An 18304-nucleotide genomic window follows, 5' to 3' on the forward strand; every position below is an offset into this window, starting at 1 on the left:
CTCACCTGGTCCCACCAATGTCTCAGGTCCAGCTTTTACTTTTGACTCCTGCCATGATTTGAGTCATTCTCTTTGGAAGACAGACCTGAAGAGCCTGCAGGCCCTGGACTTTTAAGAGCATTCCATGAGAGTTCCATTTGTTCTCTAGCTTTCTCCCAAATAGGTCCCCTCTCTCCTCAACAAGTACAGGTGGAAATCAGATACACGTGCTCAAGGCTTCAGAGATTCTCAACATCACCACCCCACATGTAGTATTTTGTTAAATGGGGCTTTAGAAAACCCATTTGCTGACTAGAGGCAGTTACTGCAACATGTGTTGGGAGTTCTTGTAAAGTTGCAGAATTTAGAAAGCAAAGAGGCTTATGTGGAAGGGAGTAACTGATAGCTGGGCCGGAAGTTCCTGCTGAGAGGCAGGGATCCCTGACTCAGACACTGATTCACAGCGACAACCCCACCTAACCTTCAATCTTGGCCAAATCTTATTACAAGAGAATCTCATTACAATGAAGAATTCACTTGTCAGAACGAATCACTGATGCCCAAGTAACTGTCCACTGACTGTCAACAATATCTGATGAGGCCAAAATCGAGTCCAGCCAAAGAATGCGGACAGCCCTGTGACAGCGGCGGGGATAGGCCCTAACCTGCGCTTTTGAATCCAGCACTCCCGGGGTGAAGGGATCAGATAACCAGCCCCTTTAAACAGAAACCCTGAGGAAGACACAAACCCCACCTTGAGGATCATCTCGGCCCGGGTCATGCCTTTCACAACAATCTTAGTGTAACTGGCAGGTGCTTTCCTCACCACCTGCGAGCCGATGGAAGGCAGATCGAGCAGGACCATCTTCAGGGAGTGGGTGTCCAGCAGCAGCTGTGGGAACAAAGCAGACTATCAGTAGCCACTTCACACAGATACGCCTAGCGCACCCCTGCTGAGCACTAACACCGTCCCGATTTTAAATGTACTACGGCTCACTGGAGAAAATTCAGAAGATAAATATAAAAGGAAAAACGTTAGTTATAACTCCTATTACCCAGGACAAAAAGAACAAGAAGTCACAGGTAAATGTAGAATTCCTGCCAGTCTGTGTGTGTCTACAAAAAACTAGAATTATACTGTTTATATAGTTTTATGACCTGGTTTTTCCACTTAATATGTGAGGCTTTTTGAATTCTATTTTCCCATCTTGGCAGTCTTTTAAAAAGGTCATGATTTTTAATGGCTACACAGTACTCCATGGTGTGTGTGTAACTTTAACATATTTAACCATTCCCCTGTAATTTGCTTCTAGATTTTATTCTAATGAATACTGTGATGAACAGCTTTGTACATATAATTCCAGGCCTATCAATGGCATTTCCTGAGGAGAGAGTTTCAGGGACAGATCAAAGGATAAGAACATTTTTAAGGTTCTTGATACAAATCTTGACCTGCCGTCCAAATGGAATGTACCTATTTACATATCCGCCAGCAGTGTTCACCGCACACTCATCAGCACTGAAAACCATCAGAAAAATCTGGCTCAGGCAGAAAAGGATAACTCAGTATTGCTGTATTTTGAGTTTCTCTGGATGTAGAAGATTAAAACAAATTTAAACATCAGTATCTTGGCAACAATCTGCCTTTTTCTTCTCTTTCTTTCCTTTTTTAAATTCTCTTGGATGCCAATTATTTGGAAGGATCTCAACTTTCCTGACTGCCCACCAATTGCCAGGACTGATGGGAGGAATATTTCATCTCATTTAGTCTTTACAAGACCCTGCCTGGTCGGTATTTGTTGTTCCCATTTTATACATGAGAAAACCAAAGTTCCAGAGGTTAAACAACTTGCTGAAAGCATCTCACACTCTGGACGGGGGTTCCTGCTGCCCGGGTGAGTCCACGGGGCAGGGCCGGCTGAGAGCTCACGCTGTTTCCTTGACTCCGCGTGGACTGCTAACCTGCTGCTGCTCTCGGCAACCAGGTGGCACAGAAATGGCTGAAGCCTGGAAGGGTATATCAACTCTGGCCTGTTGAGAGTTTAGGAGAAGAGACTCATGCCCACCAACCTGACAAAGGGAGGATGGGGTGACAGTCTCACTACCACCACCATGACAACTCTGATGGTCAATCTTTTCTTTTTTTTCCTTCTCCCCAAAGCTCCTCAGTACATAAGTTGTATATTCTAGTTGTAGGTCCTTCTGGTTGTGGCATGTGGGACGCCGTCTCAGCATTGCCCGATGAGTTGTGCCATGTCCGCGCCCAGGATCAGAACTGGCAAAACCCCAGGCCGCTGAAGCAGAGTGCGCGAACTTAACCACTTGGCCACGGGGCCGGCCCCAATCTTTTCTTTTTTTAATGTATCATACATTTATTTACAAATATTTTATAATTGTATTTTTTATGACTGGTTTCCTTCATAATTTTTATAATTTCAGTATGATTTTTTCCCTTTATAATCCTTTGTATCTTTATATATTTATTTTTTTTAATGGAGGTAATATTAGTTTATAACATTTGGTACACATATTTCAGTTTCTGTGTAGACAACATTATGTTCACCACCCAAAGTCTAATTACCATCTGACATTGTACACATGTGCCCTTTTACTCCTCCTGCCTTCCTTCCTCCCTCCCTCCTCCTCTGGTAACCACCAGCCCGTTCTCTGTATCTGTGTGTTTACTTGTTGTTGCTGTTGTTTTTATCTTCCACATATGAGTGAAATCATATGGTATTTGACTTTCTCTGTCTGACTTATTTCACTTAGCATAATACCCTCAAGGACCATCCAGGTTGTCATAAATGCCAAGATTTTATCTTTTTTATGGCTGAGTAGTATTCCATTGTATTTATATACTACTTCTTTTTTATCCATTCATCCATCGATGAATACTTAGATTGTTCTAAGTCTTGGCTATTGTGAATAATACTGTGATAAACATAGGGATGCAAACATCTTTTCAAATTACTGTTTTTGTGTTCTTTGGATAAATACCCAGAAGTGGAATAGCTGGATCACATGGTAGTTCTATTCTTAATTTTTTGAGGAATCTCCATATTGTTTTCCATACTGTATGCATCAGTTTACATTCCACCAGGAGCAAATGAGGGTTCTCTTTTCTCCATAATCTCTAACACTTGTTACTTTCTGTCTTTTTAATAATAGCCATTCTGACGGTGTAAGGTGATATCTCATTGTAGTTTTGATTTGCATTTCTGTAATAATTAGTGATGTTGAACATCTTTTCATTTGCCTGTTGTCCATCTATATATCTTCTTTGGAAAAATGTCTGTTCAGATCCTTTGCTCATTTTTTAATTGGGTTGTTTGTCTTGCTGTTGTTGTGAGGGTCAATCTTATGTTTTGGACAAGGCCTCCTATGCTATATCTGCCACTGCCTGTTCTCGGAAAGCCTTTCATAATCATTCAAGTAGGGATAGAATGGGTTCCCTTCAGGCCCTACAACACTCTGCATTCTCCCTGTACTTTGCTATGCACAGGAGAATTAATGCCTACAGAAAAGATTAACTCATCAATAAGAGACACTATTGATAGTCACGATGATTATAAGTTTGACAATGGTATAAAAGTTTGGAGAACACATCGATGTTTTACTTGGAATAAGTTGGAAGCATTACTCTCAAAAAATGGTGAGGTATCAACAAGCTGATTCTAAAGTTTATATGAAGATGCAAAAGACCCAGAATAGCCAGCACAATATTGAAGGAGAAGAATAGAGTTGGAGGACTGACACTATGCAACTTTAAGAATTACTATAAAGCTACAGTAATCAAGACAGTGTAGTACTGGTGAAAGAACAGACAAACAGATCAATGGAGCAGAAGAGAGAACCCAGAAACAGACCCCACAGACACAGTCAAGTGATCTTTCACAAAAGGACAATGGAGCAAAGGCTTTTCAAAAATGGTGCTGGAACAACTGGATATCCACATGCAAGGAGAACGAACCTAAACACAGACTTTACATCCTTGACAAAAATTAACTCAAAGCGGATCCCAGTCCTAACTGTCAAACAAATAACTATAAAACTCCTGTAAGATAACATAGGAGAAAACCTAGATGATCTTGGATATAGCGATGACTTTTTAGATATAAACACCAAAGACATGATCCATGAAAGAAATAATTGATAAGCTGGACTTCATTAAAAGGAAAAACTTATGCTCTGCAAAAGACAATGTCAAGGGAATGAGAGGACAAGCCACAGACTGGGAGGAAATATTTGGAAAAGACACATCTGATAAAGGACTGTTATCCAAAATATGTAAAGAACTCTTAAATCAACAATAAGCAAACAAACAGCCTGATTAAAAAGTGGGCCAAAGACCTTAACAGACACCTCACCAAAAAAGATGTACAGATGGCAGACAAGCAAATGCAAAGCTGCTTCACATCATACGTCACTAGGGAAGTGCAAAATAAAACGAGATGCCACTATACATCTATTAGAATGGCCAAGCTCTGGAACCCTGACGACACCAAATGCTGGTGAGGAAGTGGAGCAATAGGTACTCTCGTTGCTGGTGGGAATGTAAAATGGTACAGCCACTTTGGAAGCCAGTTTGGTGGTTTCTTCTAAAACTAAACATACTCTTACCATGCAATCCAGAAATCACACTCCTAGGTGTTGACCCCAAGGAGTTGAAAGTTTATGTCCACACAGAAACTTGCACATGGATGTTTTTCACAGATTTATTTATAATTGCCAAAACTTGGAAGCAACTAACATGTCCTTCAGTAGCTGAATGGATAAACTGGTACATCCAGACAATGGAATACTATTCATTGCTAAAAAGAAATTAGCTATAAAGCCATGAAAAGATATGGAGGAATCTTAAATGCGTATTACTAAGTCAAAGAAGCCAATCTGAAAGGGCTACATACTGTATGATTCCAACTCGATGACATTCCAGAAAAGGCAAAACCGTGGTGACAGTGAAAAGATCAACGGTTGCCAGGGGTTGAGTGGAGGGAGGGATGAGTGACAGTACTCTGTATGATACCACAATAATGGATACATATCACACGTTTGTGCAAACCCAGAGAATATACGACACCAAGAGTGAACTGCAATGTAAAGTTACAGACTTCGAGTGATAATGATGTGTCAACATAGGTTCATCAATTGTAACAAATGTACCACTCTGGCGGGGGATGTTGATAATGGGGGGCGGGGGAGCTATGCATTTGTAAGAGCAGAGGGTATATGAGAGCTCTCTATACCTGCCCTTCAATTTTGTGGTGAACCTTAAACTTCTCTAAAAAAGAAAGCCTTAAATTAACTTTAAAAAATGGTGAGGAAGCTACGCTAAGGAAAGAGTAATTTCATGCAGTAAGTAATGTGGCTAGTCAAAGGCTTAAACTCTAGACCAGGAAAGTGCTAGGGCATTTTGGACCTTTCTAGGTTTCCAGAGATGAAAATTCTTATTCTCCTAGTATCTGTTTTTTGAAAAGGCAAAGAGAAAGGTACTCAAGCATGCAGAGGAGAGATGAGCATAGACTGCCCAAGGTCCATACAAAGAGCCTGCCATCAGAAGACTTCCCAGAACACTGCCCCACTGGAAAGGACCACTGCTCTTCCTGAGGGAACCAGCACCTGCCTCTAAAGAAGAAGTATGCCAGATTCCAGGTAGATTAAAAACCTAGATATAAAAAGAAAAACTTTAAGAAGATTATTTTTATTACATATGGGTAGAGAAGAATGTGAAACACAGCAAAGACTGAAAAATCTACTACCTGAAAATAAGTCTATATCAAAAGATACATAAACAAAGTAAAAAGACACAAACCAGGAGAAGATATCTGCAATAGTGGCAAAGGAATAATATTCAGAACACAGAAAGATTTCTACAAATTAGTAAGAAGGCGGCCAGCAATCCCAATAGCAATAACAGCAGGGCAAAGATCTGAACAGGAAACTCACAAAAGCGGAAACTCAAGTGCCCACAAGGCATGTGAAGTGATCCTCAACCTTATCAGTAATCCAGTAAATGCAAATTAAAACCACAACTGTATACCATTTCATACTCATCAAATAGGCAAAAGTAAAAAGGCTGATAATACCAAGCGTTGGTATGGATATGGTACAATGAAATTCATACTTATGGTGAGAGTATGAATTAGTTAAAGCACTTTTGGGGAAATTCAGTAATATTTTCTTACTTGAAGATGAGCACAACCCATAACACAGTACTCATACTTATATCTTTTAGAGATACTTATATCCTTTAGAGAAATTCTTGCCCTCATGAAAAAATGTTACTTGCATCCACTGCTTGTAAAAGCAAAAGACTGGAAACAACTTCAATGTCCATCAACAGTAGAATGGATAAACAAATGATGGCACATTCATGCCATGAAATATGATACTGAAGTTAAAACAAATGAACTGAAACAATATCAACATGGATAAATATCAAAAGTCAATATGTTGGGCAGAAATAGAAAGTGGGGAAATGATATGTATAGTACATATACATATACATATACATGTATATATAGTTTAGATACAGTCATGCGCCACTTGTTTTGGTCAATGACGGACTGGATATACGACGGTGGTCCCATAAGATTAGTACCATACAGCCTAAGTGCAGAGTAGGCTAGACCGTCTAACTTCGTACACTCTATGATGTTCACACAATGACAAAATCACCTAATGACACATTTCTCAGAAAGTATCCTCGTGATTACGGGACGTATAACTATAAAGCTTAAAAATATGCAAAACAAAATCACATATCATTTGTGAATATATACACGTTACGTATCAAAACACACATGGGAATGACAAAAACCAAAACCAGAACAGCGGTTCCCTCAGGGCATGGAGGGAGGGGAATGGCAGGGCAGGGGTCACAGGGGCTTCAGCAATAACCACACTGATTTACTGTATATAAAAAAGATCTCAACAAAATGTGACTGAGCTGAGAGGTAAGCGGGTATTCTTGACACTATTTGCTATATTTTTATTAACTGGAAATATTTCTTTCTTCTTCTTCTTTTTAGTATGCTATTTGAAGCCTGGTGAGGATTCAACTTTATCTTCCATGTAGCAAACTTCTGGAGCCTTGTCAAAATCAAAGCCACGTCTTAGCATTATTGGTTGGTAGGAAAGAAAATCAAGCATTATATTTTTTAAAATATAGGGATACCTCCTTTTTCTAAACTTTTCTACTTTGCAGAGATATATTATATGCATAAATAATTGTATAGTCTTAAGTGACAGGAAGAGTTTTGAATGGACCAGACATAATTCTCCAGTGTCTCTCGGATTTTGAGACATGACATTTTCAATCCCTGGCCAGTCACAATAAAATTCTGTCCTCACCAGACACCCGAACAGATGGAAACCTTGGTCTCAGGTTTTACAAATAGCAATGCAGTCAGAAAAGGCGGGAGCTAGTCTGACAGACTTAGCAGCCGCCCGTGGGAAGTGAAGGTGAAAGGCCCCATTTATCATGAAAATCTGCTGGTTTTCATCTTTGAAAATAGTTATAGTGCACCTCCTTAGGCATGAGGCATTGGGTAAGAGGTGGCCATCAGACAAATCTCTTTGAGCCTCAGAGATACTTCTTGGGGTGGTGTGGCTCATGTTGATGGGCTACTGGCGTGCAAGGTTGGCCAGCATGCCATGCCCGAGAAAGGTCATCACCCAGCGATGGAAAGCTCTGAGTGGTTCACTTCTTGGAAAGCTTCCTACAACTCTTAGGCGGACACCATGATATCACTGGTGATGAAAACCTTGAGTAGGTATGATAAAGGTACACTCTTAGAAGGTAAAGAACCACCTATACTCTAAGCTCTTCAATGAAGTGGCACAGAAGAGACAGTTCAAGATATGAGGAATGGATGGACCAAGGTGGGGACATGCCCTCTTTCTCTTTTTCTTTTCTTTTTAAAATAATTTATGTATAACTTTCATATAGTAAAGTACACAAAGACCAAGTAAGTAGCTTGATAAACTTTTACATATGTATACACCCTACCGCCTAATTCAAGATACAGGACATCGTTAGCATCCCAGAGGGCTCCCTCATGTTCTCTTCCAGTCAATGCTCTCCCTTCCTTCCCAACAAAGGTGACACTCTTCTGTCCTCCATCACTGAGGATTAGTGTACTGGTCATTAACCTGCCATAAACATTCTTGTACATGTCTTTTGGGGGGTCACACGCCCTCATTTCTCTGGGGTGGAATCTGCTTGACTGTAGAACGCCTGGATCGTGGGGCAGGCAGATACTTCGCTTTAGTAGACACTGCCGAACGCTTTTCCAATTTGGTTGTGCCAACTTCCATCCCCGTCAGCAATGCATGAAAGTTGTCCTTGTTTCACATCTTCATCGACACTTGGTATTGTTGGTCTTCTTAATTTTAGCCGTTCTGATATCATTGAAATTTTAATTTACCCTTCCCTGGATGATTAATATACTTGTTGGTTTTTTAGAGATCCTCTTTTTGAAGTGCCTATTCAAGTTTTTTGCCATTTTTCTATTGGTTGATCATTTTTTTCTAATTGATTTGTTGGAGATTTTTTTTTAAGTAATTTTTTCAACTTTATTGAAGAATAATTGTCAGATTTAATTGTATTTATTTAAGGTGTACAACGTGATGATATTATATACATATATATTGTGGAATGATTACCAAGATCAAGATAATTAAACTCTTTCTGTGTGTGTGGTGAGAATGCTTAAGATCCACTCTCAGCAAATTTCAAGTATATAACACCACTTTATGAACTATAGTCACCATGCTGTAGGTTAGCTCCTCAGAACTTTTTCATCTTATAACTGAAAGTGTACACCCTTTGACCTGCATCTCCCCATTTCTCCCTTCCCCCAGAAACTACCATTCTACTCTCTGTTTCTATGAAATTTTTTTTTAGATTCCACATATAAGTGATATGTTTTTAAAATATATTTTTAGAAGATGAGTACTTCGTTAGCTATATGTATTGCAAATATCGTCTCCGGTTCTGTGGCTTGTCTTTCTATGAAAAGAAGTTCTTAATTTTAGGTACTCCAAATAATCTTTTCTTTTACGACTAGTACTTTTAATGCTTTGTTACGGAATTTTTGTCTAACCCAAGGTCATAAAGGTATTTTTTTTTTTTTTAAAGATTTTATTTTTTCCTTTTTCTCCCTAAAGCCCCCCGGTACATAGTTGTGTATTCTTCGTTGTGCGTTCTTCTAGTTGTGGCATGTGGGATGCTGCCTCAACGTGGTCTGATGAGCAGTGCCATGTCCGCGCCCAGGATTCGAACTAACGAAACACTGGGCCGCCTGCAGTGGAGCGCGCGAACTTAACCACTCGGCCACGGGGCCAGCCCCCATAAAGGTATTTTTTTATGTTAACTTCCAGAAGCTTTATTGTCTATCTTTCACTTTTAGAGCTATGATCCACCTGGAATTAATTTTTTTAAATTAACTGAGATATAATTCATATACCACAAAATTCACCCTTTTAAAGTGTACAATTCAATGTCTTTTTAGTATATTCACAAGGTTGTGCAACCATCACCACTATCTAGTTCCAGAGCATCTCATCACCTCTCAAAGAAACCCCATGCCCATTAGCAGTCACATCCCCTTCCCTCCTCTCCCCTAGCCCTTGCCAACTATTGATCTACTGTCTGTCTTACGGACTTGTCTCTTCTGGACATTTCATATAAATGGATGTATCTTGCTTCTTTCACTCAGCATAATGTTTTCAAGGTTCATCCATGTTGTAGTGTGAGTAAGTACTTCATTCCTATTTATGGCTGAATAATTGCCCCTTGTAAGATTATACCACATTTTGTTTATCCATGTATCAATTGATGGGCATTTCAGTTGCTTCTACTTTCCGGCTATTAGGAATAATGCTTCTATGAATATTTGTGCACAAGTTTTTGTGTGAACATACTTTTTCCGTTCTTTAAGTATATATCTAGGAGTGGAATGGCTGGCTCATATGGTAACATAATTTATGTTTAACTTTTTGAGAAACTGCCAAACTGTTTCCCAAACGGCTGCACCATTTTACATTCCCACCAGCAGTGTATGAGGGTTCCAATTTCACCACATCCTCACTGGGACTGATTTTTGTCTCTGGTGTACAGTAAAGGTCAAGATTAATTTTCTCCCACATGGATATCCAATTACCCAGAACTATTTATTGAGAAGACCATCCTTTCCCAACTGAATTACAGGGCCACTTTTGTCATAAATCAAGTGTCAATATATGTGTGGGTCTCTTTCTAAACTTGATTCTGTTCTGTGGGCCTATTTGTCCCTGGGGCCAGCACCACACAGCCTTAATAATACAGCATTAAAATAAGTCTTGGTATCCTGAGGTTTGAGTCCTCTAACTCTGTTCCTTTTCTCTGAGATTATTTTAGCTATTCTTGGTCTTTTTCATTTCCATCTGACTTTTACAATCAGCTTATCAATTTACATCCACACCCACCCCTCCTGGAATTTTATTGTATCTATAGATAAATTTTGGAAGAATTGATATCTTTTTAATATGCAATCTTTTTAACTTATGAACACGAGCTATCCTTCCATTTAAAGATCTTCTTTAAGATCTCTTTAAGGTCTTACACATTTTATGTGTAGAAGAAACACATTTTTCAATAGATTTATTCCTAGGTATTTAATGTGTCCTGATGCTATTGTATATGGTTTTATTTAAAATTTTTCATTTTATATTGTTTGTTGCTGGTATATAAAAATATTAAAAGTAATTTTAATATTGACTTTATATCTAGCAACCCTGCTAAATTTATATTCTAATAGTTATCTGTAGATTCTTTTGGATCTTGTCATTCACACTTATGTTCTCTGTGAAAAATGACAGTTTTGTTTCATCTTTTCTAATCTGTATAAGCTTTTATTTCCTTAAAAATTTTTTTATTTTACGTTTTGCCTTATTGTTCTGGCTAGGACTTCAAAGGCAATGTGAGACAGAAATGGTAATAGCAGACATCCTTTCTTATTCCTAATGTCAAGAGAAAACCTTTTTATATTTGACCATTAAGCATGATGTTTACTGTAATTTTTTGTCATTAACTGATTCATTTATTTCACAGGCTTGCTCGGTCCTCCCATCTCCAGGTCCCTGATGAGCCTGCTGATGGTTGCAGACTCCTCTGGAGCGTGGCTGTGCCTGTCTCACTCTGTGTGGCACAAAGGAAGGACCCTTTCAACTGAGTGATAGTAGAGGCTTCGAGCTCTCAGAGGGAGGGTGGTCTCACAGAAATCAAGATGGGCCAGAGCTTAATGAGACAGAGAAAAGTGAGTAGTTGGCTAGATTCAAAAGATCTCGAGAAAGAGAAAAGTGCTGTGGAAAGGGGAGAAAGCTCTGCCATCTGGGCAGAAGCACAAGCGGAAGGAGACACAAAGGAAGCACACAAAGGAAGGAGAACGTTTAGCTTTCCTGAGCATAAGTTCTACAATCAGAAAATCTAGAAGGAAGCTAGTTTAATTTCAGGAAGCATGGGAGTTTTGTGTCAATTCCCAAAATAAAATTTTATTTTGGATTATACATGAGTGGGTATACGTGGGAGTGGACCACTATTATTTCTTTTTAAATCTGGTTCTTCTGGAGAATTTCAAACATATATAAAGTCAACAAAAGAATATAATGAATCCTTATGCACCCATCACCCAGCTGCAACAACCAATGACATTCGGTTATTCTCATCTCACTTCATCTATGCCTTTACTCCAATGACATTCGGTTATTCTCATCTCACTTCATCTATGCCTCTACTCCAGTGACTCTCAACTGGGGGTGATTTGCTCCATCCCCCACCCCCCTCACTTGGATATCTGGCAATGTCTTGAGACAATTTAGGTTGTCAAAATTGGGAGGGTGTTACTGGCAACTACTGGGTAGTGGTAAGGATGCTGCTGAATATCCTATATGCACAGGACAGCCCCACAACAAAACATTCTCAGGCCCAAAATGGCAGCAGTGCAGAGGCCGAGAAGCCCTCCTGTAACCACTCCCTAGCCCTCACTCAGTTTTTTTGAGGTAAAATTTACAAACATTGAAATGTATAATTCTTAATTGTACAATTCTGACAGAGAGTTACCTGTGTAATCCATACTCTCTCATAAGCTTTTGTATATACTCTTTATGAGATTCAACAATTTCCCTTCTATTCTTCGTCTACATTTTTTTTCAATCTATCATTTATAGGTATTAAATTTTATTAATCCACTTTTTTTTCCTAAAGGAGTGCTTTTAAAAATACCCTGCTACATTTAGGAGATTTACCGAGCAGAACTGTGCCTGAGAATAACCATCCTACTTTCTCATTTTGCCAACTGCCAGGATGTAAACACTACCTCTTTCTCTTGTTCCCTTTCCTTGGTGTTTGGGCTTAGAAAAAAATAATCTAAAATTTGTTTTAAAGATTTTTTTCCAGATGGTTTTGAATTATGTGAATTTAAAAGTCAATATGGTTAAAATATGGCATATAAAATGACAGAATATTATTCAGCCTTAGAAAGGAAGGAAATTCTGAAACATGCTATAACACGGATGAACCCTGAAGACATGCTAAGTGAAATAAGCCAGACACAAAAGGACAGATATTGTATGATTCCATTATTTGAGGTACCAGAATAGTTACCTTCACAGTGACAGAAAATAGAATGGTGGCTGCCAGGAGCAGTGAGGAGAACAGAATGGGGAGTTAGTGTTTAATGGGAATAGAGTTTCAGATTGGGAAGATGAAAAAGGTCTGGAGGTGGCCGGTGGAGGGCTGCACAACAATGTGAATGGACTTACCACGACTGAACTGTGCACTTCAAAATGGTTAAAATGGCAAATTCTATGTTACGATGTATGTTTAGCCACAATAAAAAAGGTCAATACAGTATATAAAGATAAAACCAAAAAAAGAAAAGAACTTCCTAGACATGAAATATATTGCTCAAAATATTTTAGACTCCATACTACAACGATCCGCAAGGGGCATGTGAGCGTCGGACTCAGTGCTCTTATTTAAACGTGAGGAAACCAAGCCTGGAGCAGGGAAGCAACTGCTCCCCATCACGGGGACCATTAACAGCAGAGGGGCGACTGGACCCCAAGTCTCAGGGTCCTCTTCCTTACACCATATTGTGCCGCTTCCTTTACGGTAGGTTTACGCAAATGGGCTCCATTTCTACTGTGTGCTCAGTTGTAGACACTGTGGTCATAAGACTAATGAACGACACTGAAAATCCCACAAGATTTTCTGAAAATCACCAACTAGCAAGAAACATTACAAATATCGGTATGGTTCAGTTCCATGTGCCCTTGCAATTGCTCAAGAGGACTCTGGGGCCCAAAGATAAATAACTCACTTTATATAGTAATCAGGGAGAGAATAAAGAGCAGGAAAATGTTTCCTTTCCTGTTTTCAGTATAAGTATTAGAGTATAATCTAAATTTAGGATCTAGTACCTTTGTGGCAAAGCAGAGGCAGCTGAGATTAGGCTAAATCTAAGCTTTGAGTTCCACAGCTTTTGTGAAAACTTGGATTACAGCTGCTGCACGACTTGAGGCAGAATCTGTTTCAGTCTATGAACATCTCTCTGTTAACATCTTGATTCCTATGGTTCTGTTGCCTGAGTCATCACGCCTCCAGCTCCATGACTGCTTGGGTTTCTAAGCCCAGAAAGCAAGGACGGGGGCAAGCATGGAGCCAGCTAAACCTGACCTTTACATGGGAATCCTTCCAGGGCCACATTGCCCTGTAGTTGGCACCCACGCCCTCCCCCAGGCTGGGCCTGCTGAGATCCCCGCTCTCCTCTCACCCACTCATATCTGCCTGCGGTCTGACACAGTAAAACTCCAGTTTCACAGATGGTTTTCTCATCCACATCTCAAAGCAGAAGAAAATCCTGGCCAAAATGATATTTTTATGAGATATGGGCTTTGAACCTGAGCTGATTATTTTAACATTCTTTTAAAGAACAAAAAATCTGAGGAAAATAGATATGATATTGGATTTATGTGATGGTATGAAAATATCATGGTTATTAGCCACAAAATCAGTGAGCACGGACTGGGCAAAGCTGCAAACTCATGGACACATGTTCCCAATGAGTCCACTTTGTGTTCCAGTGGCTTCATCAAGTCTGCAGACAGAAACCCAGTAACTGAGAACTCTAAAGCTTGTGTCAGATACACAGATTCGAATCACTCCACATTTTCTCTGATTACACACAACAGCGAGGTGAACCGAATGAATTCCCAGTCAACATGTGCTAATGAAACTAGAAACAACTCGTTGGGGCATTAGGCTGCTGTTTCCAATAGAGAGAGTTAGTTCTATGCTTAGGACATGCAAGAGTCAGGAATTTCCAAACACTGAAACGCTACAGTTGGTCACAGTTGGTCAGTGTCTGAATCCACGCAACCTCCCAGGAAGTTTTTCGACACAATACTTTTAATTTGGCTAAAGCTGGTCAGCCAGACAGCTGTGGAAAGCATCGGCAGGGAGATGCGCACTGAAAGCAGAAACAAAGTCATGTCCCTGGTCTGAAGAAGCTTAAATTAGAAAGAGCTGGCATTTGTTGAGGGCTTACCATACGCGAGACACTGTGTCAAGCACTTCATCTGCGTTACCTTGTTAGTCTTCACGACTACCCTGGGAGGCAGTACTATGATTACGCCCATTTTATAGACGAGGAAACTAAAGTGCTGGGAGGTTAAGTAACTTGCCTAAGGACAAACAGTTGCTATGTTGCAGAAATAGGATTCAGCTTCAGAACTCTGTGATTCTGGAGCCCACAAGCGTAATGCTCATACCACACTGCCTTCTCATAACCTAGGAAGGCCACTCATTTACAGAGTAAGAAAACACACCACAGTTATGAGATTCAAGAGATTCCTCATATTCACAGGTATTACCTCTCTGGCTCTGATGTGTCATGAGAGATCCATGATGCACTGGGGCACGTGCCAATTTGCCATCTTCCTGAGGCAGGACTGGGGCCAGCACAACCGAGGGGCCAGCACAGCCGAGGGCCCAGTGTGAAGGCAAATCACTGAGCTAGGAGAGAGTAAAGCCTCTACCAAGTCAACTAATTTGGTGAAGGAGCAGGCTTTATGGAAATATCTTGAGTTATATAATCTTCTTATTTAAAAATGTAGTTTGAGTTCTTTCAAATATAAAAAGTAACTCAAATAGGATAAGTATTGCTAGAGGTCGAGAGAGGATTTATTTTAATGACTAGATGAGAATAATTTATGATCAGTATATGAAGAGTTTGCATCTAAGTAGGTGTTTTTAAAGAAGTGGGAGCTGAATATTACTGTTTTTTTTTTAAAGTAGCTTAAATTGTTCTCCAAACTCAAGCTGCTCAAATTTCAGATGGTCTGAATAGGTGGCAGCTGAAAAGAGGCGACTTTGCTGTGGCATAAAACTCAACGCATCAGTGTGGAGGTGATACAGTCTATGAAGAAATGTCTCAAAGCACAGAATTCCAGGGAAAAGAATGGAGTTAATCAAGGAAGGCTTCTTGGGTGAGGTGAACTAAGTTTCTCAGTACCAAAGAGATAAGCCTTTCTTTGCTTCCTACTCTTAAGTGGTCTCTGCCCCAGCCACCCTGGGATCCAAAATAGAGCCTCTGCTGCTCCCTCTGCCTGGACACTCTTCTCCTAGTCCTTGTCCAGCCCAGGTCTCAGAGGAGCTTTCTCTGACTGTCCAGTCTAAAACCGTACTCCCTGCAAGCCCCTAAGACATTCTTTCACAGAACCTAGTTTTCTACCCGTTAGCATACTTAAAATTATCTTCTGACTTATTTGTTAACTTGTACATTATCCGTCTCTTCTTACTAGAATGTAAGCATCGTGAAGGAGAGATCTTTTCTGTATACTCTGCACCAAAAGCAAAGCCTGGGTACTTAGCAGGTGCTCAACAAAAACGTTTTGATTAAATGGAGCAATGAATTAAGCTGTCAGGTCATCATTCTGTCCCCACACAGGGGAAATCAGTAACTTCATTTCTCCAGAGTAGATGTGTACCAGAAAGATATGTGTTTTATCCCTGACAAAAGCCATAGAGAAGAAGCCCAACACCAATTTCACCTCACCTGCTCCGCTCCGACCATGCTAATCGGCTTGCACTTAAAGAGGTGGGTGATGAACTTGGGAATGAAGGAGCTGTGGATAAAAAAGAAGTGACAAATTAGGCTTATTCTCTCTTTGGAAAAAACCGCAGAAACTTTTTTTAAGGCCCTACTTCCTTCCGTAAGAAAACTGAGCATCAAAGCAGACATGATGTGGCCTACCAGCATCCATTGCCTTCTTTTTCTTTCCAACCAAAGCCCTGGTTTTACTTAGGTGTCCGTGGCCTTGGGATGGTGGGGGAAAAGCTGATCCTCCCTAAACTACAGAGGTGAATTCTAATTCGCTTCAGCCAGTCAGAGCATGGTATTCCCTTGGTGACTGTTGTTGGTCCTGAGGTGGGGACGTGATCTAAGCCGGCCCAATCAGACTGGAGGGAAGGCCTTCATCTCACGGCTGGGGTAAGACTCTCTCTTCTTCCTTTGGACGTTCCTGTGTTCGGATATAATGTCTAGAGCTGCCATTTTACCACCATTCCAAGAACGAAGCCAGCCCCAAGGAGAGCAGGATAGAGTAAAGAACCTGGGTCCTTAATGACACTGCCGAACCTCTGCAACAACTATCTTTGGATCTGTCCTACCTTTGGACTTCTGGTTACACGAAATAAAAAATTCATCTTCTGTGCAAGTCAGTTCAAGTTAGGCGTTCTATTACTAGTAGCTGAAAACATCTAACAGGTAAGATAGTGGAATATACATAAGGAAGTTATGGGGTCCTAAATGCAAAACCAGGAAATAATTGCTAAGGGAGTGACTATATGATCAACTTTGTTCCGATCAAGGAACAAAATACATGCCCTCCAAAAAATTGACTGAAGACTGAAGAGCCACCTGGGCCAGGTGGACTGATGATGCTGGATTGGGGAAAGAGGGAATGTAATTTTAATAGATTAGGAGGGCTTTTTAGAAAAAACTGCAGAGACCCAAGTAGGGAAAGTTGAGTTGTACCTGTGCAGAACAGAAGGTGTGGGAACTAGAAATGCCTATAATCGAGGCTAGATCCAGACGGACTGACCAGGAGAACACAGGGCCTGTGACCAAGGCAGGAATGACAGCAAGAAAGCAGGATTTGGGGTGGAGATAGAGGCTGGCTAGCACCTTCCTCTCCTCACTCTTCAAATGCTGCTCTCAGGCTTGTGAGCTCCATCCTCTTCGATCTCTCTACATCTTTTCCTGTGCACTTGTGCTCGCTGTAATATCCAATGACGTACTGGACATCTCACTGCAATGGCACTAGTACCTCAACTCCAGCATATTCGAGACTCAGCTCCAGCCTGGAATCCAGGCTCAGCAGACTGCATCTCATCTCCCCAGTCACCCAAGTCAGAAAGCAGGAGTTACCCAAGACTGCTCCCTTGCCTTCAACTCCAATATCCAGTCAGTTCCCAGGTCTTCCCCAGAACTCCTATATCCACCCCTCTTGACCATCCCCACTGCCCCTCATTGCTGCTGCCCTTACCTTTCTCACTTAAGCTCTTTTTTTTTTAAAGATTGGCACCTGAGCTAACATCCACTGCCAATCTTTTTTCTTCTTCTTCTCTCCAAAGCCCCCAGTACATAGTTGAATATTCTAGCTGTACGCCGCCTCAGCATGGCTTTGTGAGCAGTGCCATGTTCGTGTCCACTGGCCACAGGGTGGCCCCACTTAAGTTCTTTCAATTGTTTCCTAATTGGTCTCCCTGCCTTCAGCCTCATCCTTTCTAACCCATCAACTGCCAAAGGGATTTATTTCAAATGCAAATATGATCAAGACCCTCCTCTGATTAAAACTCTCGCAATGGCTACATTTAAGGCCTTCTTGATTGTTTTGATTCTCTGTCCCCAGCCTCATCATGCTAAGCCCTGGCACCCTATGCCTCAACCTGGTTGAGCTACTTACAAATCCCATGATTCTTCAGGCTATTTAATGCCTCTGTGCCTTTGCTTACACTGCTCCCTCTACCTGGAATGCCCTTCCCCTACAGCCATGTGGATCAGTACACACACCTCTTGGACTCTGCTAAAGGACATCTCTCCTGTGAAGTCTTTCCTCAGTCACTGCTACCATACTCTGCATAGAGTCCACAGACCTCTAGCCTAACACATAAACTACTTTATTATACTTATTTGCTTACATGTCTATTTCCATCCATTTGACTATCATGCAAATGAAGATAGGAACCATGTCTATTAAGTCAAAGCACTTAATTCTG

At 40.6% G+C, this 18304-nt stretch overlaps 1 protein-coding gene across 1 annotated transcript in view; it reads right to left on the reverse strand.

The window, feature by feature from the left end:
* The window catches only part of VPS53 (VPS53 subunit of GARP complex), a 136204-nt gene that overhangs the window by 5236 nt on the left and 112664 nt on the right, over positions 1-18304 (reverse strand). Inside the window, exons 19-20 of the mRNA XM_046675849.1 lie at positions 16080-16149; positions 734-871 (exon numbers count right to left, since the gene is read on the reverse strand). Of these exons, the coding sequence (XP_046531805.1) occupies positions 734-871; positions 16080-16149 (208 nt within the window). The remainder of the gene's footprint in view (positions 1-733; positions 872-16079; positions 16150-18304) is intronic.

Source organism: Equus quagga, chromosome 11 (assembly GCF_021613505.1).
Source record: "Equus quagga isolate Etosha38 chromosome 11, UCLA_HA_Equagga_1.0, whole genome shotgun sequence".
In the NCBI taxonomy this organism is placed as follows: Eukaryota; Metazoa; Chordata; class Mammalia; order Perissodactyla; family Equidae; genus Equus; species Equus quagga.